Consider the following 23,273-nt stretch of genomic DNA (forward strand, 5'->3'; position numbering starts at 1 on the left):
GTGTCTTTATTACCATGAATGAATATTTCATTAAATTAATTAATTTATTTGGTTTCATTTTTAACCCTGACTGTGTAAAACTTTAGTAAAATAAAGGAACAAAAATTTATTTCAGTTTTATATTTTAAATAAAAATGCCAAATGGCAACAAAAACGTTGTTTTGTTTTGCAGTTGGTTTTTCCGTCTGTTCTTGAATGAGTCACACTGATAAATTGTTATGTTTTGTTCTTTTGTTTTCTTTTCATAGACTGATCAAAAACGTTGTAAAATAATTATTACAATTCTTGGCCCATGGATAACCATGGTGAAAAATAATAATGTATTTGAAACTGTGTTTTAATTCATGTCGTCCGCACAATGGGTGCATGTGTAACTCGGTGTTATAATGAAGCTCGCCGCTGGAGGTATGAAACTATGAAACACACAAAGAATTAGGAAGGATTAGAAAAAAATTAATATATATAATATGTACAACTTGTGAATTGCACACGCTATTTTAGAAAAAAAAAAAAAAAAACGAAATGAGTTAAATATGTCACCATATCAAGCTTTTACCCGGCTAAACTATAATCAATCTTTTCATTAATGTTTTTCACTAATTTTGTCATTAGTATTATACGCACTATGAAATGAACGAAGTCATAATTAAAGTGGTTTGTTATTAAGTTTCACTCATTTCCCCGTTTTGTCACAAAAGTATCAGATTGCCTATTGATGTTGCATCGTATACAATAAAAAAACTGCTGCTGAAAAATGCAATATAAAATGCTGATGAAAAAAATGCCGATGGAATTAAAAAATGCCTTTGCCGATGAACTTTTTTTTGTGCTTAAATTCTAATTTACTCTTTACAAATTGATATATTGAATGCACGGAAATATTTTTAAATTCATACAAAAATAATTACCAGGTTTTTTTCAAACTTAGGCAGTCAGCTTCCTGCAATAAAGTAAAATAAAACATCAACTAAGGGACTTATTCGAAGAGTATAACTCATACCCACCCATTTCTAATTTTTGCAAGTTAAGTTTAAAACTATTTGATGATTGAACGTGGCGTGAATAGGTACAGATATGGAAATATTTCTAAATGTAAAATTAACTTATGTTTTTTTATCTCTGAGGCTGTTAATCAGAAAAAGCTAGAGGACCAATGGTCTTTTACCACGATAGGGAAAAATAACAATATTTGTTAGAAAAAAAAGGTAGTATGAAGAGAATGAATTTTATTTCCAAAATAATTGTAAATTCTGTAATTGTGGCTAATTTGAAATATCATGGCTTTATTCCTGTTAATACACTTGGTAGTGGAAACCCTCCAGCATGGAGGGGGGCATTGCAGATTAAAACAGCATTTGTAGATTGTTTTTCATCTGAATTTTAATTTTATTTATAAAAAGCAAACAAACAAATGGGAGTGATTTGCTGAGTCTCCTTTGCAAAAAATATAAATTTCTTTCTGATAAAAACTAGAAAGCTGAATTGAGAAAGAAAAGTTAAGAGTTTTTTTTTCCTTTCTGTTACTTGATTACAATGATAACTATATAGGAATTTATTCCATTTTTTTAGTAAGTATAAAATTAAATTTAAGTGATATAAAGTTTTTATATAGAATTTTGAGAGATCTTTTATTCAAAAATTTTGTTATCTTATTGTCAGAGATGCCATCTTCTTGGGATTCTGCATAATATTTAAAAAACACTTACATTTCACATTAACATTTCGGTAAATTCAAGTCTTTGAATTATTTAGATGTGGTGGATAAAATTCTTTTAATCAAATTTACCATACAGAAATCATACATTAAAACATACATATCACTAGTAATGGAAAATGTTTATCTGCAATCTGCAACAACTTGACATGTTTGGCACATTAGATTAAGTTGAATTTTTACTTCGGTATTCTTTGACTACATTAAGGAACTTTGTACATGCTGCTACAGTGATAATTCATAGTATATTTTTTTTCTTCTTCTTTTTTTTGTAAAATTAAGTTCTGGAGGTACAATGGAGCAGCACTTAATCTTTTCAAGGCAACAGTAATAAATATCTTATTATTATATTGTTTATTATATTAGCTGTATTGCTATATTAACTGTATTGTTTATTTGTACTACATTCATGTACTATGATAGGTATATGTGCATTTATCAACTCAACTTGTATCTTTTATTTTTAATTTAATGTTTGTTTTTTTATGGAAGGAAAAAAGTTATAGATTGTAAGTGTCTAAAATAACACGATTCAGTAGAATTTCTTAGGTTTTATAAAAAATAAAATGTGTTGTTTATGGTAAATAATTTTTGTTAATTAATTTTTGCTCTAAATTTTAATTATTTAAAATTCCATATAATTATTAAATGTATGGTTCAGTGTGTTTTTAGATCAAAGTAATTTTCGTTTGAAAATTTATACATATTTTATTTATTTCCTAAGTTGCTGGCAAGGAAATTCCTCCATTGAAGATAGAGATAGGCTGGTTGATGTAAGATTTATTTTTATATATATAAAGTATAAATTTTTGTTTAGGGATAAATTGCATGTAATTTTGAATAAATTTTACTGTTTTTTGTGTTTTTGCTAATTGTGAGGTAGTGATTGAAAGCTAGTTTTCTATAATTTTCATATTTGTAGCATGTAAAATTACTAACAAAATGTTATCTAATGAATAATAATTATTTTATACAAGTTAAATAATCTCATGTTTCATAAAGACCTAAAAGAATAAAAACTGTGCTGTATATATTTTGCTATAAATGTACATTTTTTATTTCATGCTTAATTAATTCTGGAGTCTTCATTTTACAGTTTGACATGTTTCTTGATCATGTAAGTCCTATCATATCTCTAACTAAGCTACATTAATATTATTGCATGTTATAATTTGTAATGTAAAATATTAGAAAATATTTTCACTGCTAGAAAAGTTGTTATATAATGATATTTAGTCTTAAATATTTAAACTATATAAAAATATCAGCTGACTAAATCATTAAAACTGAAATATTTTTTTACTAATTTGCAATTTTTTGAAATTTATTTTAAGGATGCAGTTATAGAAAAATATTTAAACATTTTAATAAAAAAAAATTCTTCGACACAATTAAAGGTAACTAAAGTCATTAACATTTAATACCTATGTTACTTTCTCACTGTTTTCAAAGTTCTTATTCGTTTTTAACTACTTTCTACATTTTTCTGAGTTTCTATATTCTCGATTAAAGCGCCATTTTATCCCATCTTATCATTGATATTAGAATCAATGCAGGTAAAAGGCAAAAGTTTCAGTCAATTTGTCAGTCAGATCAAAGGCAAAAGTCAGTTTCATCCAATTTGGTTTTATGACCTACATTTTTTCAGAGAAAAAATGGGACAGCGTTCAGTTGGATAATATGCATACTTTTATGCAAAATCATAAAATTTAGTGAAAAATCAGGTTATGGATATTCCTACGAAACAGACGCCTCTCAATACGGATTTACTTTTAATGCCCCGCGAATCATCTATGAATAAACCTTTATGTACATTCTCTGCAAAGCGAATAATCCCGTAAACGGATGCGGACATTCATTTTTGTCCTGAAATGGTTTTGTCTATCTTTTGGAAATGGACACCATTTTTTCTAAATGAAAAAATAAGAAAAAAAGAACTTTCTGCTCTAAATTCCAAGGAAAAAAAATATGCAATTTTAAACCATTTCTAATGCATGCAAATGTTTTGCCTTATCCATAACTGAAACATTGTTAAGTTTTTTCACTGCTAAAGAATCGATATTTCTCTTGTCATATTTCTTTATCTTTGCAAATGAAGGAGAGAAATGATACTGCTCATGTGAAATAATTTGGAGAGCAGATCTTTTGATCTTTTCATCTGGATGACGCAGGTTATGAAACTCCTCAAGTTGAAATGAAGTCTTAACTGCTCTCAATGCTTCTTATCCACTGAAAATTTCTTTAATTTTGTAATCAATTTGATGGCTGTATTGTAATTACATATGCATTGCTTTATTTATTTATTTCTGTGAATTGCGGGAGGTTTATTTTTAAGGACATATTAACCATGTTTCCTACCAAGTGATGGGTAGGTGTTAGGGGTGTAGACCTAATAATTGAAACGGACTGAGGACTAAAAGCTCCTATTTAGTCATATGACTAATTTCAGTATCTACATTAATAGGAAAATCATATTAATTTATCTGTAGCTGCATCTGGAATTATGTATTTATATCAAACTTTTTCATATTTTGTATAGAAATTTTTTTTTAAAGTTTAAATAAATATCCTTGTAGATAGTTATTGTAGATTAGTTCTTTATTTGTATATCATTGAAAATGTTCTAAAAACAATTTGTGGTGTTAAACTTCGTTATTAGGGTACCCTTCCCATAAACAGACAACTCTTTCGGTCCCAAAAGTGTCCACTTAATTGAGGTTTCACGGTACTTAATGATGTTTGCTTAATGTCATTTTCAGTGGTATATATTTCATGCTCTACTTAAAGTGCTTATTATTTTTTTCTCTCTTAAAATAGTGGTCATTCTAAATGTTTTTTTTATTCGATAATTTTCAATCCTGAAAAGAAAGATTCTATGAAATAGCAAACTAAACAGTAGATTTTTTGCCTGCTAATTTTTCTTGTATCAGTATTATACATAAAACAGTATTTTTGTTAGACATAAAAATAATTTACTTAAACAGTTTTTACTTGTGAATGTATATTATCTTTATGTAAATTCAAATGTATAGGATATTGCCATGTTTAAGAGCTATAAAATCTTATTGTGGCATATTCATCTCCCTAGTACATACAGTGAATCAATAAGAATTAGGTTTAGTTTTTCATTATTAAAAACTACTTTTTTGCTCATCAGGTGTCAAAATGTTTCAAACCAATCAAAAGTTCTAAGGAAGAAGACACATACAAAGAAATACACCTCTGTAGAATATTTAAAAATTCATATTTAATAGTGATTTCATTGACATAGTCAAGTTAATCGTCCAAACATTAAACTGTTAGACAAATTTGGACTGAATTATTCCTTCAATAGTTTTCTTCTGAATAACAAGGGGGAAAATCTGTTAGTTGGACAGGAAAGCTATATATAAGTGCAGGAAACTTAGGTTATGCATTCTAATAATTAGGAAATTAAACAATGTACTACTATGTGTAAAAATCAATTTTTGTGAAGTTTATTCATAATTGCTAATTGAGTTAATTGTATATGCTTAGTTATAATGAATTTATTTATTTTATATTTTGTTTTAGGAACCAGCTCCAAGACCTCTTAGGTAACATGCTTATGATTTGTAAATATTTTGTTCATTAAATTTTATTTAATTGAAAGTACTCAACTTTTTTTAAAAAATTATAATAGTTATTGAGTTGAGATAATTATTTTAGAAAAGAAATTCAGATTAGCTTGATGTGATAACTTCAAAATATATTCTTACACTTTGCTATTTGTAAGAATTACAGATTTAACTTCTTTGAATATTTGTTGCACAGAAACACCATTTATTTTTGTTTATAAAGTTTTATCTATATTTTATGATAGGTGCTGATTATGTAATTATTATGATTTGAATAGTAAGGTAGAATAACATTTGGATTTATTGATAATTTCATAAATTAAATTTTCAATTTAAGCTGTATATATTTTTAATTATGATATATGAAATATGAAATCTAATCGTTTTAAATAATTTAACAACAAATTTTATTTGTTAGTTGATATGTTTAAATAACATTTATTCATAAAAGTATTCAAGTTGTCTAGCCGAGTTTCAAATTTGAAAATGAAATCTTTTTACTTATATATTTATTTATTTTTTAATTATAGTGAAAATAAATAACTTCTTTTTTAGTATGGAAAAATAGAAATCATCACTTTTAATAAAAGTACAGAAATGTACACAAGTTAGTTTTGGTTTTGCTTGCAAGAGAAGTAATTTCTACTTAAAATAATAAATAAATAAATGTGTAAAGAATATAGGTGTCATTTATCATTTTGCTACTAGGTGACTCATATCTACTTTTTAAGTAAAACTTCCTTTTGAATTAAAGTTCCTAATCAACTAAAATTTATACTGATTCCTGGTTCCAAGAATCATGGATCTCAGTCCTAGCTACAAAATAAAAAGAACAATAAGTCTTAATATGGTCAACAACATTTTGGGTGGTATAGTTTTTTTTAATTTTTTTTTTCCATGGCAATTTACTTTTTAAAGGCAACTTACTTCTTTGTAAATGTCTGTTTTCTGTATTCTTTTTGTGATGCCACAGTGCTTAATTGAGAAATCTAATCTAGTAACTAACTTATTATAATTGGTTATTACTAAGTGAGAGTATAAGAGATAAGTAATGAGGAGCCTAATGGAACTTTATTATTGAATGCAAGGATACTCAACCTATGGACATTGGGCCAAAATTGGGCATTCATTTGGCCAAAGAATTTGATTTGTTAAAAATTAACAGCAGGTGACAGATCATCATAATGTTACTGAAACATTCTTTTGATTGAGCATTCATTTAAGTTATACCAAATTATTTTATAAGTGTTCGCAATAAGTAATTTTAATACATAATACTTTTTGGCAATGATATGCTAAAGAGACTAATTTATTTTTCAAAGCTGCTACCATTTATTACATGGTGTGTAGCGTTTTTAAAAAGTGCTTAAAGGTGCTTATTTTTGCTTTTTTAAAAGCCCTTAAAGGTGCTTTTTTCATTGTGTGTTTTTAAAAAGTGCTTAATTTTACCTTTTCAAACATGAGATTTTTTCTTTGCCTTGTCGATTTTCGCCACACATTATGCAAAAGTGTACTTTTCACATCGTTCTATTCAGCGTTTTCACAATTCTTTCAACCACAATCTATTTCGGCATACCGTTGGTGTATGACAGCTCAAATCATTTAACATGATTGATGAAATACTTGTGAGTCCACATGTTTTGACAAACTTACTACTGAGCTGGGTTCTGTGAGATTATTGCACTCTCATATGCAACTCTGCTGCATTCTGCGAGATATTCAAGCTTCATTTTCCACCCCTTGATAGCGAACGGAAAAATCTTTTAATAATTTTATAATGGCTAATATAATCAAGAAAAGAGTTCTTTGTTTGAAACTAGTTATTTTATCATGATCTTTGAAAGTTATTTTGCATTTTGTTAATGTATTTAGCGCTTAAAAAGTACTTAAAACGTTCTTAGTTTTTCTTGAAAGATTAGGCTACGCACCGTGTATTAATTTTTTCGAGCCATTCCAGAATTTAGTTTTGAGGCCTGTTATTAAAAACAAATTATGATTTTATAGACATAAAATGATTGAATGTGTAACTTTCATTAATGTTGGCTGCTTATTTCAAATACATGTAATATTTTCAAGCAAAGTAAAAAATATATTTTTCTTTTAACAAATGTTTTATTTTCTAACTTGTCAAAAAAAATTTTTTTCTTCTTATATGATGTTTCTGTTTGCTAGTTTTCTCAAATCAACTAACTTGTGTTTCTGTCTGCTTCATTTCTGCTTTTTATTGTTATTTAGCATATCTTCATGGCTGAGCTGTGTTAGGGGACAGGTAAGCTTTGTTTTTCTGCATTATGTATATCAGTGATTAAATTTAGCTGTGCCATTATAGTAACCATTGCTTATTGTGCACTGTCTTGTATGCTTTTTGTTTCTCTTAAATTAAAAAAAAAGGTCTTTTTATATTAAGGTTCAACATCATGTTGCATTTTCTTTTCTTGAGCTTAAACTAATATTTTTGAACATATTATATTACAGTTTTCGTCATAAACATGAAATATGTTTCAAATTGATAAGCAATATTTTTGCAACTTCCACACAAATAAGGTTTTTCATTTAAAATTTGGCAGTTGAAATATTCCATGTTTACAGTCATGAACATTAAGTTTATTATAGTTATTCTTTTAAAATAGTCTAATAAAAGTATAAACTTTATTTATTTTCCTATTCTCTGTTAAAAATCCTTACCTTATTTTATCATATTTGAAACAATATATGTAATAAAATTTTTCTCAACAAAAATATTTTGTTTCTTTCATGATTTTAACTAAGATTTTTCTATAAATGTTTTGGGATTTATCAATTTCTGAAATTTCAAAGCATAATCTATTAAATATAATGAAACGAAATTTTATAACGTTGAAATAAATCAGAACAAAGAAAAAGAAATGAAGTTTCAAAATTCATCTTAAGTGTAAGCAAATAAATATTTTTTTTTTACAAGTGAAATAGTATCAATCGTTCGTGTATTATCTTCATCCATTTTTACTATATCCCTATTGATCTGCATATGTTGAGTCAAATAAATATTTTTCCTATGAAATGAGGTAATGTTTAGAGGAAGTTTAGTAATCATTACACAGAATGATTCTTATGAGTTCTTTTCATATTTTTTTAAAAATCTATTTGTTTGTTAAAATTACAGTTTAGAAATGTATAAATATTTTTATAAATACTTGAGATAAGCCCACTAGTTCTCATTTTATATGTTTTATGTCATTTCTCCAACTTCCCCTTCCTCTAATATGTTCAGTATGTATCATGTTTGAAATAGATAACAATTATATGAAGGTTACGTAAAGTCATGTTGAGTAAAATAGTTTTTTTTAGCCTCCCTAATATTTTGCTCCTTTTTTTTTTTCAATATTTAAAGCTTTAACCAATTAGTGCAATGTGTGCATCATAAGCATTTTGAATTTTCCTAGCAATTATATTAACTAATATATTAAGGTGGATGAAAAACCTAATATTCAACACATAAAGAGAAGATAAAAATAGTTCTATTTGTGTGAATTTGATTTATTGTGTTGAAAAATACAACATATTGATTTGACAAAAAATCTTTTTTGAATGGTAAATTAGAGATATATGATATCTTCAAAAGTTCTTCGATAACACCTTTAAAAAAAATAATTTGTCTAAAACTTTTTGAGTCCTGATTTTATTAGTATATTGATTCTTTAGAACCATTTCTTTACTTATAGTTTTGTATTGTTATTTTTGCATCAATTTGTGTCACAAAATTACCTGCATGTTTTTGCCTTTGTTGAGTGCATGAAATCATGTTTTAAATTTTTTCTTTGTTTTGTTTTTTCTGTTTGTGTAAATTTTAGTTTAGCATCACTTGAGCAAAAAGAATTAGATTCTAGTGATGTTTCTCTTCTGCATGATTCTGAAAGTGAAGATTCAGATGTTTTATACCAGGTACCTTATGATTTTTTTTTATTTTGTGCACATCAATAGATGATTTTGTAGTGCTGGTATTATGTTTGTTGCATGGAAACATTTTCTTTCTTTCTTATCAATGTCTTATATATCTTTCTTTTTGTTTTATCTAGATGATCATTTTTTCATTTTGTGAAGTTATTACTGTTTTGCTTTGTCAAATATTACGAAACACTTATAAAAATTAATGAATAATATAAAATTATAATAAAAATGTGATATGTAAGACATGTTTATTATTTAATTAGTTGAGTACTTTTTGTTTCTAATTATTAGCAACTGATGAATTATTTTTAAATGTTTTAAAAGGCTAAAAAAAGTTAAAATTTTTTCCCGTTTTACTTTTTGGTGAGTTTTGTGTTTTTTTATTTATCTCCCTGCTGTCACAGAAGTATTTAAAAACTAACTCTTAAGCACATTGAAAAACACCAAGTTTTTTTTTCCCACAATTTTATCCTTAAATAACCTTTTTTCTTTAAAATTTATATCATTTCAAGTCTTTAACTGTTATTTTAACAAGGTTTTTGGAAGATCTGTCTTCAAAGAAAATAAAAAAGCCTCATTTTAAGTGCCTTACATTCAAAGCAATGGGATGATTTTAAACTATTTATATCATCTTGCCCTGAAGTATTATCTGGGCTTTAGAATGGACAAATAATTTAAATGCTATTAAACTTTTTTTTAAAAATCTCCAATTGGGCAACATTTTTCCATCTAGATGAAATTTACCAAAATCACTGCTTTATTCTCCTTTTTTGAAATTTTTTTTATTTGCCTAGATAATGCAGCTTTAGAATAAGTTTTTAAATATTAAAAAATTAGACCACAAAAATTTTTCATTTTCACAAAACTATGGTTTTCTCCATATTGACATTTTGTGCCATTTTCAGAATCAACATAGGTATTCCATTTTCATGCATAGGTATACCATTTTCAGAATCAACATTCAGAATTACTGACTTTAGATAGGCTGAACTTGATCCGACAGTTATGAGTAACTGCTAACTCACAGCAGTTATGAAAATAGCAAAAAATCATAATTTCATATGACAACGGAACTTCCGAAAAACAACCTTAGTTGTCAAAGGCAATGTTTTTAAGAACTGGGAAAGATTTTGACTGTTTTTTGATTAATTTCAATTGTATATTTTTCAAATTTACTGTTCAGTTAGTAAAAGTAAAGCATTCCCGCGACTGTCCTCTGTGGGCCAGAGGGGGTCATGGAAGTTAAGGCTCCTCAATTTTAAGACCAATGGCATGATTGTGGCAATGTGGTCAGCACTGCACACTGGCCGTCTTTACTTCCCAGACAATCTGGTACTCATCAATCTGAAGTTGGGTAGGCTTCAAGTCACCGCTGGGGATTGAACCCTTGTTCTTCATAATATGTTGGTAAAGTTTCACTTACCACAACTTGTGATGTGTTGCAGTTTCCTGTGCTGATTGGATTGTACTTTTAGTAGTTCAAAATTCACTCTAATTTACCTTGCAGATTATAAGTCCATGTTCACTTAAAAAGCTTGTTACAGAGATGAGGTGATTACTACTCCAATTGCTTTCCATATTAAAATTTTGTTTGTGTATTGCACACATGCATTACACTGAGACAATCGATATGTAGAGACAAATGATATGTACTGGAATCCTCGCTAATACTGAATCACAGACAAACATCAATAGTCCATTTGTGCAACATGAACAAACAAATTAAACCTTTCAGAATTCATTTTTTATGTTGGGGAAGTTACTAAAATAATAAAATTTTTTACAACTAATTTGCTGCTATTTTTCAGAAATGTTAGACAATCTCTAATTATTGTATAGCCTCTAACTGTCAACCTCTAATGTTTTGTCGAGAATCTATGTTGTAGAAAATTGTAATTTGAATGCTGTAAATTAGTACTACTATTTAAATCATCTCTTTTTTTAGCGTCCATATGCAGTTTCTCGCTATGTTTTAATTTTTCAATGTGGCATTTATGTAGCTATCAAATTTACTTTCAATATATAACTCGGGAAGAAAGTGCTTATTATACAGTTTTGTTTTGCCAGTTATTCCAAAAATTCTATTTTAGTCTTTTGTTGTATCCGCCTTTGTGATTTTGTGTTACCTTTTAATTTATGTATTTTTAAAAATTAAGTAATTTCTTTTCTAAAAAATTTACAACATTTAAAATGAAAGCAGCTCAATTTAAGGGTATTCAAATCTTCCCAAAATCACCAAAATTAACTTACTAAATGTGTTATATAACATCCATTTGTTGTCATTTGTTTTCAGCATCATTTACGTACTGATTTGGGAGATTGCAGGTGTCTTAGCGTATCCTGAAAGTATTTTTAGACTAGGATATTCACATAAATAAACATACTACTGATAATTTTTTTTATGAGCTTTACTAATTTTTACTTTATTTTCTTTCAAAGTATTGTTAGACATTAATTATCTATTTCTGTTTCAGATTTCCCAAATGTATAATAAATTCCCAAAGAGATCTTTGTGCTATCTAAAGTTTTGTTTATTGCTAGTTTTAATCATTTATTTGTCCAGAAATAAGTCTAAAAGATTTTAAATTATCATATTGTATTGTGATTTGCATAATAGAATGCATATGAATTGCAAAATATATACTTATTTGGTTCTGAGGACTGATCCTTATTCATTTTTGACAATTTTTGAAATGATCTGTCTGATTTGTGTATCCATGTGATTTTCTTATGCTTCTAAACAATAGTTTTTTCTAAAATCAATATAATTGAAATGCTTATCTGTGCAAAGATTTAATTTTATATGGAACACATTTTTTATTTCATATAACACAAAATGATCAGCTTTTGTTCATTGTGTTTTTGATTCTAGCAAATTTCATTCGATAGATTATTTATATTTTAAAAGGTTAATAATTGATCTTTAAAAAATTATGTTGTTTGTTTTTGGAAATGTCTTTATTATTATATTTTAAAATGTTAACAATCGATCTTTAAAAAATTATGTTGTTTGTTTTCGGAAATGTCCAAAGAGAAAAAAAAAATTTCATGATAAAAAATAATTTAATTAAGAAGGGTAATGCGGTAATGTTGGTAAAGCAGCTAAAATTAAACATGATTACCTAATGTCTTTTTATTGTTTGAGTATATCATTTATATAATTCAGATTTAATCTGCTTGTTATTTTATTTACTATTTTACAATTATTTTAAACAAATTTTTATTGAATTAAATTTTAATTTGTTTATAGCTGGGATTTGAAAATGAAGAGGTTGAATTGCAGGAAGAAGCAGTTGCAATTGATGCATACAATGAGGCTATTAAAGTGAAAGATATAGCAGAAAAGTCAACTGAATTAATAAATCCAGCTAAACTTGCTGTTGACAACGTTTCCCATTATAATATGTATGTTTTCTATTTTATGTTTAATAAAAAAAAAATTCTTTTAAATTTTCTTAATCGTAAACCCTTAGTTTTATATAAGTGTGTTTAAGGTATTTTCAAAATTTGATAATATTTTTTATGTTATTACTCGCTGTTCTAAACATTTGTGTGACATTTTTACCAAATTTTATTTGCCTCAATATTTTCAGGTATGCTGAAATAAATGTAATTTGAAACCGCCTTTTTTTCCTATTTCTAACTAGTTAAATTATGAGATTCTTCCGACTTTTGGCAAAATTTTTGTATTTCTAAACTCTAGTAGAATTCTTTGTATTTATTATTTTGTTATACTTTGTTTTATTCTCTTTACATTAAAGCTAATTATTTCTGACATTAAAACTTAAAAGTTAGTGCATGTAAATAAAAATAGGCTTTAAATAAGTATGTAATAAACTAAAATGCTTTCTTTTTGTGCAAAATTATTTCATGCACTTTTTTATTTATTTTTTTCTGATTTGATTTGACAGGTATTTTTAGACTTTGTTCTTTTTCCACTTTCATAACTGCTAGTAATTTTTTAACTTGCCCATAATAATTACTCTAATGGTACTGTAAATAATACATAACTTTCTTCCGACCTACTGCTTTCCTGAAAAGAAAACTTGTTCGAATAGAAAAATGATGCATTAAAGTAGGTGAAACAGTTGAAGAAATAAGCTCATATGTGTTAAATGATAAACTTGTCTAAATTTGAACTTTCATGCCATAAAGATAGACAGAGTTCAAGAATTGCATAACACATTTAAATTTTTAAAAAAATTTAAAATCTATTTAAATTTTTTTAAAGTTTTAATAATTTCTTTTAGTTTATTTAGTTTCATCTATGTATGAAAATAATTTATTCAATGCCAAATTGTATTTTGAAAATTTTTTATTTATTTTGAAAAAAATTGCAGTGAAATTCTGTTTTTCATAATTTATTTATGTTAAAATCTTTCTAATTTTTGCTTCAAAACATTGACACACTAAACTCTAAATGACTAATAATAGTAAAATTTTTGTTCATTTACGTCGCATTAGAGCTGCACAATGGGCTATTGGCGACGATCTGGGAAACATCCCTGAGGATGATCCGAAGACATGCCATCACAATTTCGATCCTCCGCAGAGGGGATGGCACCCCCGCTTCGGTAGCCCGACGACCTGCACGCGAAGTCGAGCACTTTACGGTAGAACAGTTTAACGAGGACCAATACCGCACACCCTCGGTCCCTACGCAGACTGATGCAAGTGGTCACCCACCCGCACACTGACTGCAGCCAGTGATGCTTGAACCGTGTCTTAACGATCAGTCCACTGCGGGACAATAGTAAAATTTATATTTGGTTAAACTAATATTTGTGATTCCTTTTGACGAAACGTTGCATTCTATTAACAACATATGGAAATGCTTTTCTTTTTCTCTAAAACTATTCTTCCCTATTTTTAATAATAGTTTTGTGCTTACTGAAAAAGAAGGTTGCAGTGTTTAATTACCTGTTTTGTATATTTGCATAATTTTTAATTTTGAAAACTGATTAAATAATGCTTTTTTTCCCCTAGAGAGAGGTTTTATTCTGTGAGTAGCAGGTCTCGTGCCAATTTTGGAGGTGGGTGGACTTATTTTCTTACATTTATAATAATTATTATATTAATAATTATTATTATATTAAATAGATATGTAATTTAGTATTAAGACTTGAATGGAATATTAATGTATTTAATTGAAAATATATGCTGAGCTTTAAAATTTTTTAAAAGCTTGTCGGTTTTCAATATAATTTTTATTTATTTGTTTAATAAATTTAATAATTTTTATTTTTCAATAAACTTATTAAGAAATACTTAGGAGTACTTCTAATGAAGATATTAATTTTGTTTCTACAGATGTTTCCATCAATGAGAAACAAAAAAAAGATGCTAGCTGTAGCAGCCCAACTTCCTCCGTAGATTTAGAATGGGAGACTGAGCAAGGTATTTAATTGTTTTTCTTCATGAATATCATAATTTGGCAATAATAATCTATTTTCGTATCTGAAACTAATATAAGTTGTAGCAGTTCATGAAAATTATGAATGTGTAAAATTTTGTCTACATGTATTTTTTAAAATTTTTTAAATTTTTTTTTTAAATATAATTGTTATTTTATTATTAAAAATAATATTTTTTCTGATTTTAGTTAATAATGTAAATGTATTAAGTTATAAAAAATCCTCTAGTTATATATTTTTTGTACTAGTCTGAAATATTTAACTTATTTCCTTTTTTCATACTTCCCTCATATAAATATTATAAAATGAATAATTAATAAATAAAATAAAAATATTGGCAACCTAAGTACACTCATGTCCATAAATTAAGGATAATGAAATTCAGGCACAGAAAGAGACAGAAGCCAAACAAATTTGACTTATTTGTAAAGTCTATGTATTAAGCAAAAGGTAAAGAGCAAAAAAGATGCTATATGTTTGACATAATTAATAAAAATTGCGATTTTTACTCCCTGGAGCAAATTTCAAAAAAGAACCTATTTACAAAAAACAGTATAACAAGGTTAGTATGATGGTTAATACAGAGTATGTCTCCCGGACGATGCAATACAGGCCGTACAACGCCTAGGCATGCTGACTATCAAATTATCAATCTGATCTTGGGGAATATTACACCACTCATCAAGCAATGCCCTCCGAAAGTCCGGTAGACAGATGGGAGGGGGTTGACGGTCTGCAATTCGTCGGACAAGCATATCCCACACATGCTCTATTGGATTCAAGTCCAGTGAGTATGCTGGCCAATCCATACGGGTGATATCCTCCGATTGAAGGCATTCGTCTACAATGTTTGCACGGTGAGGACAGGCGTTGTCGTCCATAAACAGAAATTCAGCACCCATGGTGCCCCGAAACAAACGTACATGTTGTTCCAGAATGACATCCCTATAGATGTGGCCTGTCATCGTTACACTCTGAACATGCAGGTCAGTTCTGGAACCAAGAATAATTCCTCCCCAAACGAGCTGTCTTGCACCACCGTAACGGTGTCGTTCAATGGTGTTGTCTTGGTGGTAACGGGTACCTGGCGCTCTCCATATGAAAGTCCAGCGAGAATCAGACTGCAAACAAAACCTGAACTTGTCGGAAAACATCACACAAGACCACTGATGCGGCGTCCACAATGTATGCTCTCTACTCCAGGCTAATCGCAGGCAACAGTGAGTTGTGGTAAGTGGAACACATCTAACAGGCCTACGAGCATATAGACCAATGTGCCCTTAGCGTCTGTACACGGTCTGCCTTGACACTGTCGTACCAGTAGCTGAAGAGAGCTGACGAGACAGGCCTGATGCTGTGCTCTGTCTATTTCTTTTGGCAGTAACTGCCAAATACCGGTCTTCATTCGGCGTTGTAACACGGTGGCGACCTGTGCTGTAACGTCTACTCACATTACCATCATCTTGGAATCGTTGCCAAAGCCTGGAGATGACACTCTGGTTGATTCCAAGTTCCTCGGATACTTCCAGCTGGGTACGTCCACATTCCAGTCGTCCGATGATTCGGCCAAGTAAAAAATCATCCAAATGCTTCCTTTGTGCCATAACTATGCTGTTATTGCACTGAAAGGCTTTTAAAGCGCTTGTGAACAATTTTACTTCTTTGCCACCATTCCTTATATACCCCTCTCTTACACTCTCGTCATTGTGACGTCCTACCAGCGTCATCTAGTGGTTTCCTGTAATTTGCATATTCTTCTTCAGGATATGTGTGATAATTCTACAGGTGAAATTTTAATTTTAGAGTTTGATTTCCGTGTGATTCTGAATTATCCTTAATTTATGGACATGAGTGTATTAAGGCATACAGTTGTTACTTTTACTAGTTAGTAAAAGGTCATATAAAATTTTAACTCTTCTACTTAATTCACTTAATTTCATGCTTTATGTTGATTCACTTTTTTTCTAATAACTTTTATTTTATTTCACGATACTTAAAATCTGTTAGTTAAAGCGTAATATTTTTGTCTATTAAAACAAATCTTTAAATTAGGAAAATGTATAACTTTTTTTAAGAAAGTTATTGTAATTTATATTTTAAATTGAAAATTGTTAAAAATTTATAATTAGATACCTATCAATAATTAGGATATATTTTAAAATGAAGTGTGAAATTGTGAAGTGTGAAATGAAGTGTGTGTGTGAAATAATCTTAATGTAGGAAAATTTTGATTATAGTATGTGGACAATGAACAAAATAAGCACATGAAATACACGCTGAATTATAAATTTGACAAGTTCTGTTGGTTTCCTTTTAATATACTAAATAAATGGCATTGGAAATAAGAACAACTAATAGTTGTGTATTTGCTGGTGGAAACTGACTAAGACTTTCAGGGAATCAGCGGTAGAGCTTAAAAATATTGAGAATTTTACAGTTAAGAGCAATTGTAGGATATTTCTACTTTTATTAACAAATAAACCAGTTTTTTAATTTACTGGCGTTGAATAAGTCTCTAAAAATTTCTGTTTTGTGAGTTTTGCAATACTAAAAGAAAACAAAAAATTTATTAAAATTCTAAATAGATAAAACTGTTTTGAAAAAAAAACGTGCTAAAAAGCAGCCGAAATTTCAAAAAAAGAATAAAATTAGTAATAATGGAAACGAAGGAAATAAAAATATGGCCACCGAAGCCGACGTCTTCAGGGGTACCGGCCCCAGTAGCCATAAAGCAAAACCATTTCTATTGAGGGAGAAGCAAATGCCTAAATTAACTCCCTCAGTACCCCGATGGTTCCAGAAAAAAAACATGAAATACAAAAAACGAATTTAGAAAAGAAACTCAAACAAAATAATAAAAAAATAAAAACTCACTTAACCAGGTCAAACAGCGATTTCACAAGCAAGCCGAGTGAAAAGGAAACACTAAAAACTAAAGAAAACAACGCCCTCTATTACAATGCGCAGATAGAAAATAAAAATAAAAGATTTATATTTCATGTTTTTTTCCTGGACTTCTATACAAAACCATCGGGGTACTGAGGGAGTTAATTTAGGCATTTGCTTCTCCCTCTATAGAAATGGTTTTGTTTTATGGCTACCGGGGCCGGTACCCCCTGAAGACGTCAGCTTCGGTGGTCATATTTTTATTCTTATTTCCTTCGTTTCCTTTATTGCTAATTTTGTGAATTTTACGTTATCTATATATCCCCTGTTGTATAGAATTTGGTTTTATAAAAAATATTAGATTTCTTATTTTTCTTTGTCAGTAATTGAATTTTCTCTTGGTTTTAGAATATAATTATATTTAACAGTATATTCATATCGTCTCTATGAAATATTGATCTCCAAATAAATTTGATTTTTAAAAATGTTTTTTTTTTTTTTTTGTACAAACTAATAGGTTTTTTAATTGATTTTTATTCTACAGATTTTAAATCATAAATTGCTCATGCTATTTATTTATTAGTCTTAAGTTGGAGGAAAATCTTTTTCAATGTGTCTTTTTGTTTTTAAAAATCCAGGCTTATCCCCAGTCTCTCACATGCCAGGAAAGGATGATATATCATCTGACACTACTGCAAGTTGTGGTTCTAGAGCTTCTACTCCAGTCTCGAATGGAAATGAAGAGCTTGAATGGGATGGCCATTTCACTAGGTATTCTATTCTGAAATTAAATGTAGTTACTTTAAATACCTAGAAGTGCCTGATTTGTGGCGCTATCTTTTTAATTTATATTTATTAGTACAATGTATCAGATTTTGAAGTTTCATTAGTTCCACAGTGAACTGATCAATAAAACATGGTAGTATATCATCAAAATCAAGTCTGTAGTTAGCGGGTGGGTGACCACTTTGATTAGCCTGTGAAGGGGCCAATGGTGTGAGACCTGTGTTTAAAGTGCTTGACTTTGTACACAGGTCATTGGGCAACCGAACGGGGGATCCAAATGTGATCCAAATCTGAAAAACTGCAGAGGATCAAAATGTGATGACATGTTTTTGAATCATCTTTAACAATATTTCCTAAACAATTGCCAATAGCCCATTGTGGATCTCTAGTGCAATGCAAATAAAGTACAACTACAGTAGGGAACCGATTATCCGGAACGATCGGGACCATCGCTGTTCCGGATAACTGATTTTTCCGGTTTTCTGAATCGCTACAAAAAGCCGTTTTTTTTATTGTTAAAAGCAACTAAAAAAAAATATTTGGAAATAATCTTAAAAAGAAGAAAAAAATATGAAGTAATACACTAATGATTATTTCCAAAATTATGGTAAAAAAAAAGAAAAATCCTAAAAAATCCTTCCTTTCAAAAAAGAAAAATCCTAAAATTTTACGAGGAAAAAAAAATTTTTTTTTTAAAAAATGGCGGGAAAATTTACCGAATTTCGTTCCGGTTTTTTGGTTTTCCGGTTTTCTGATTTCCGGATAACGGGTTCTGTACTGTACTAGTACTGAAGTTTTATTAAAGTATTTTAACATTTCTTGCAATAATGAGCTTGAGTAAAATGATAATATTGGGTTATTTGCTGCATTTCTACTATTTTTTTTCTGTATTTATTTAGTATATTCTAGGACGTTATCAAGTTATTTTATTACTATAGCATGGATAGGATTAATGATTTTTTAAGGATCCTTTTATATCGTAGGATTTCCTGGAATTATTTTAATGATTGAATTATTTTGATAATTGATTTTTTGAGTCTCTTGTTCATCAACTGCAAATAAAAATTTGGTTTAAAGAGAGAGGGTATCAAAGAGTTTTATCAAATTCTTGTCTAACAGTGACAAAAAGTTTCATGTAATTTCCCTGAGCTGCTTGATTAAAATTTCTCTCATCTTCATTGAGCCTTTCCTAACGATTATTTGAGTTGCAAGGCTCGAAAAAACTCAGAAATGCATTGTTGGACATCCCTTGTCCTGTCCAACAATGTACCCGTCCTCATTTGAAACTAATCCATCGCTTCTAAATAAATAAAAATATAATTTTCTCTTATTTATTGCAAACATTTATATAAATTGCACAATGAATTAGTAGTTACTAGGATTACAAATACTAGAATTTCATTATACAGTAATAAAAGAAATAACCTCGATTTATAGATTAGAGGGTCATTTTAGAAGTGAGGCGCTAGACTCTTGTAAGTTACCAAAAATTGAACCTGTATCACGAGCATAAACGGGGAAACGGCCATCCGCTCGGACGTCGGATTCGAGAAATTTGTTGTCCGCGGGGAATTTTTGACTACCGACAATGGGTGGTTTTTCGAGCCCTGATGAGTTGTGAATTTTGGTTCCTCTAAAAATCACAAATAAATAAAGTAACTAAATAAATTTAAGATAAAATATTGTATGAAATTCTTATATTAATTAAGTATATAATTTAAACTTTTGTGGTTTTTGATGTTATAATGACAATCTGCTAACTCATGATTGATTTCTTATTTCAAATTTTTTCTATTTTAGTACACAAATTAGCCAGCTTGATATGGAAACGGAACGTTTAATAACAGAAATTGAACTTTTAACTACTGGTGCACTTCAAGAGCAAACATCTAACAGGTGACCGAAATAATAAAGCAATACTATCATTTCTAAATCATCATTTAGGGATCTAAAGGTAATGTTTCTTTCTAAATAGTTGTTTTAAATCTACATAATTGTTTATATTTTATTTGTAACACATAAAAATAGTTGAAGAGAAAGTAGAATCATAAAATGTAGAAAAATACAGAAATTAGCTATTTTTTTTTATCACATGTGAGAATAAAAATCATATTGACTGAAAGTAGCAACTTTTAAAAATTTCATAAGCAGTCTCTTTAAGAAAGAACCATTTTCAAATAGCAATATATGTATCCGTTGTAGTTTCTTCAATAGTTGCAAGTTAATTGGTACATTTATGCTTGTTATCTATTTTTTATAATTATCTTTCTATATTTAAGACAAATCCCTCTTTTATTTATAGAGAAACTTAAATTTCTCGAGAGAATTTATTTGAAAATTTTATATGTACATCTCCAAAAAGTCGGGTAACATTCAATGCATAAAACTGGAAGATATCAAGATGAAAGTATTAGCTTATAGCTTACCTGGAGAGATAACTTATATTTTAAGAGTTCAAGTAAGTTAAGAAAGTAAAAGTGCTTAATTGAGTGATTGGAGAAATAAAAGAGATATATGAAGAGAATGTGTGACAAACATCACAATCTTAATAATGATTTTATTGCTTTGTGACTCCTAAATTTTAAGTATTTTCAAACCATTTTCATATACTTATATAAAAGATCTCATAGATTTTATCATTTTCGCTTAATTGTGTTCTTATTTGAGTCATTTATTCATGACTTAACTCAATTAAATCAGTTAAATGATGTGTTCCTTTCTATTTGAAAGGTAGTAGAAATATATCTTAAAGCCAAGAGTTCTTTGTGGGCTATAAAAATCAATAATTAAATTGATAGTACATTTAGTAGTAGTTTTGAAGTAGTTTTTTCTTATCAAAAACTATTTTTTAGTAGTCAAAAGTAGTTTTTTTTTGTAATGTTTGTTTAAGAAAAGTGTTAAGTTGTTTAGTTACTTATCAATTAATTTATTTACACAAGGGCATATGTTTTATTAAATAAATCTGTAAGTCTTTTCTTTCTTTCTGCTTAAAGAAAAAAAAAAACTATAGAAAGATTTTAATAATTGAGAAAATTTTCATAGATTTTTGTTTATTACAAAGAGTTTTGACAGCTAGATTTCACAAATTTTTCAAAAACCAAAAAAATAAATTAAAATCTAGCAGAATTTTTGCTAGTAATTTTTTAATTGTTTTCACAGCATTTAATTCTGGTATACAAAATATTATAGAAAATTTACTATTCACGTATTAAAGTGTTAGATATCCAAATCATATTTGTGTTTAATGATAAAGTTTTACTAATAATTTTGGCGTACAAACATAATGCTAATGATTTTTTCCTTAAACTTTCCTAATACACTGTATTTATTATATTTTAAATTTTCTTTCAGCAAATTTCACTACATTCTATAACTTATTTCATTAAGCAATACAGAACTCCTATCAGTATGAAGAAAACAAAGTGTCTACTTTCTTTAAATTGTATAAATCAGAAACTAACAACACTGTTTTTCAAGCCTTCATGAACTGTGATTAAAATTATTTATCAAAGCTCTTCCAAAATATAAAAATTGTCATATTTTAACGTGCTTATTTTGTGCTCAATTCCTTCTCAAGTAATTCATTGTAAATGCTTTAACAAGAAACTTTTTCTTGAGTATATCCTTTTAACACTTTGACTTTAAATGATACTTCACTCTATAATTAATTTCAATAATTTTGAAAATTTACTTTAGTATAATGTTTTTTTTATGCATATAATATTTATTTTGAAAGCATTTTCCACCAATTTGCTGTATCAATTTAATTTTATATGTGCTAATTTATTAGAAAGAAAAGGGAATTTTGATTAATTTACAGTTTACTGAAAATTAAAAGCATGCTTTATAACTTTTAGCCTAATAATCATATTTTTACATTTCTGAGAGGCTAACTTCTTGATTTAAGGAATCCAATTAAAATATGTTCATTAATTGCAGCAAGTGATAATTTTAGTTATGCTTTTTTTGGTTAATCTATGAGTTACAAGGTTTGGTAGTTTAATATTGGTAGTCATAACTCCGAAAATGGGTCACTTGCTTAAGACCAGTTATAAAATAAAGCAGTTCAAAATTAGATACAAGAAAGCAAACAGCTTAAAGTTAGTAAAATGCTGGGACTAATACTCAAAGGGTTAAATATTTCCTTTTATCCTTTAATGGCAAATAATATTTTAACAAATCATTTGGGTCAATATGCTGATTTGCTTTCTCAATTTTTTTTTCTCAATTTGTTGTGTTGGAAGATAAATAAACAATGTTTTTGAGGGAGCCTTCTTTCAATGCGCCAAAAAGTTTTCAACATTACAAAAATCTTCCAAAAAATTTATTTTGCTGTCAAAGTGTTAATCTTTAGTTGGTTTTCAATTTTAATGATATTTTGACTAATGGCAGATGAAATGTAACTAACTATATTGTCCTATATCACCATCATGATGTTTGTTCAGAACATAACAATGTTATGAAATGCAGAAATAACTCATATTCAATTCTACATAAACATTTCATGTTGAATAATCATTTTATATAGTATATCATAGCAATTCATACATAATGCTACTCGCATTGTATTTTTATTCCCTAAGTCAATTTAAATAAAAAGAAAGGTCTTTTTGCCAGTGTAACTTTTTAATTTTTGATTATTTTTAGTAACATTTAACTACTTAAAGAAAATTACTTATTTTGATGTATATTTTTGTAATCTTGTTCAATAAGTTCAATGTGTTTCACTGAAGAAGCAAATTATAACTATGAAATTAAGAAAAAAGAGAATTGTATTGCATTAATTTATTTTAGTTAGCCTTTATTTTATTAGGTAATGTCCCGCAATATCACATTTCTTTATGTGAAATTTTTCTACTATTAATTATGCTAACTCACCAAATATTAATTACATAATTTTGCTGACAGCAATTGCAGAAAAGCAAAGCTAATTTTCTGTTAAACAGAACA

At 28.2% G+C, this 23,273-nt stretch overlaps 1 protein-coding gene across 5 annotated transcripts; it reads left to right on the top strand.

Annotated features, from left to right (window-relative positions):
• Positions 1 to 151: 151 nt before the first annotated feature.
• On the top strand, positions 152 to 21,865 carry LOC107441864 (uncharacterized). 5 transcript variants are annotated; one of them, XM_016055258.4, is made up of 11 exons: positions 169 to 405; positions 2,439 to 2,487; positions 2,811 to 2,831; positions 5,267 to 5,289; positions 7,546 to 7,579; positions 12,488 to 12,642; positions 14,224 to 14,270; positions 14,548 to 14,634; positions 18,176 to 18,308; positions 20,124 to 20,277; positions 21,675 to 21,865. In XM_016055258.4, the coding sequence occupies exons 1-10, from the start codon at positions 359 to 361 to the stop codon at positions 20,221 to 20,223; spliced, it is 696 nt and encodes a 231-aa protein (XP_015910744.1). In that variant the 5' UTR covers positions 169 to 358; the 3' UTR covers positions 20,224 to 20,277; positions 21,675 to 21,865. The 5 variants fall into 5 exon arrangements, with proteins under 5 accessions (XP_015910745.1, XP_015910744.1, XP_087007301.1 ...); XM_087151173.1 differs by lacking the exon at positions 7,546 to 7,579 and adding an exon at positions 9,141 to 9,231 and having other exon boundaries at positions 215 to 405; XM_016055259.4 differs by lacking the exon at positions 2,811 to 2,831 and having other exon boundaries at positions 152 to 405.
• Positions 21,866 to 23,273: the final 1,408 nt, after the last annotated feature.

This window comes from Parasteatoda tepidariorum, chromosome 9 (assembly GCF_982258835.1).
Source record: "Parasteatoda tepidariorum strain Cologne lab strain chromosome 9, Ptep-v5.0, whole genome shotgun sequence".
NCBI lineage: Eukaryota > Metazoa > Arthropoda > Arachnida > Araneae > Theridiidae > Parasteatoda > Parasteatoda tepidariorum.

Excerpts from the sequence above, each read along its gene's own strand:
- LOC107441864 (XM_087151173.1), top strand. The coding sequence starts at position 359 with ATGGGTGCATGTGTAACTCGGTGTTATAATGAAGCTCGCCGCTGGAG. Across the intron at positions 5,290-9,140 it reads CCAGCTCCAAGACCTCTTAG|TTTAGCATCACTTGAGCAAA; the intron begins GTAACATGCTTA and ends TGTAAATTTTAG. Across the intron at positions 12,643-14,223 it reads AACGTTTCCCATTATAATAT|AGAGAGGTTTTATTCTGTGA; the intron begins GTATGTTTTCTA and ends TTTTTCCCCTAG.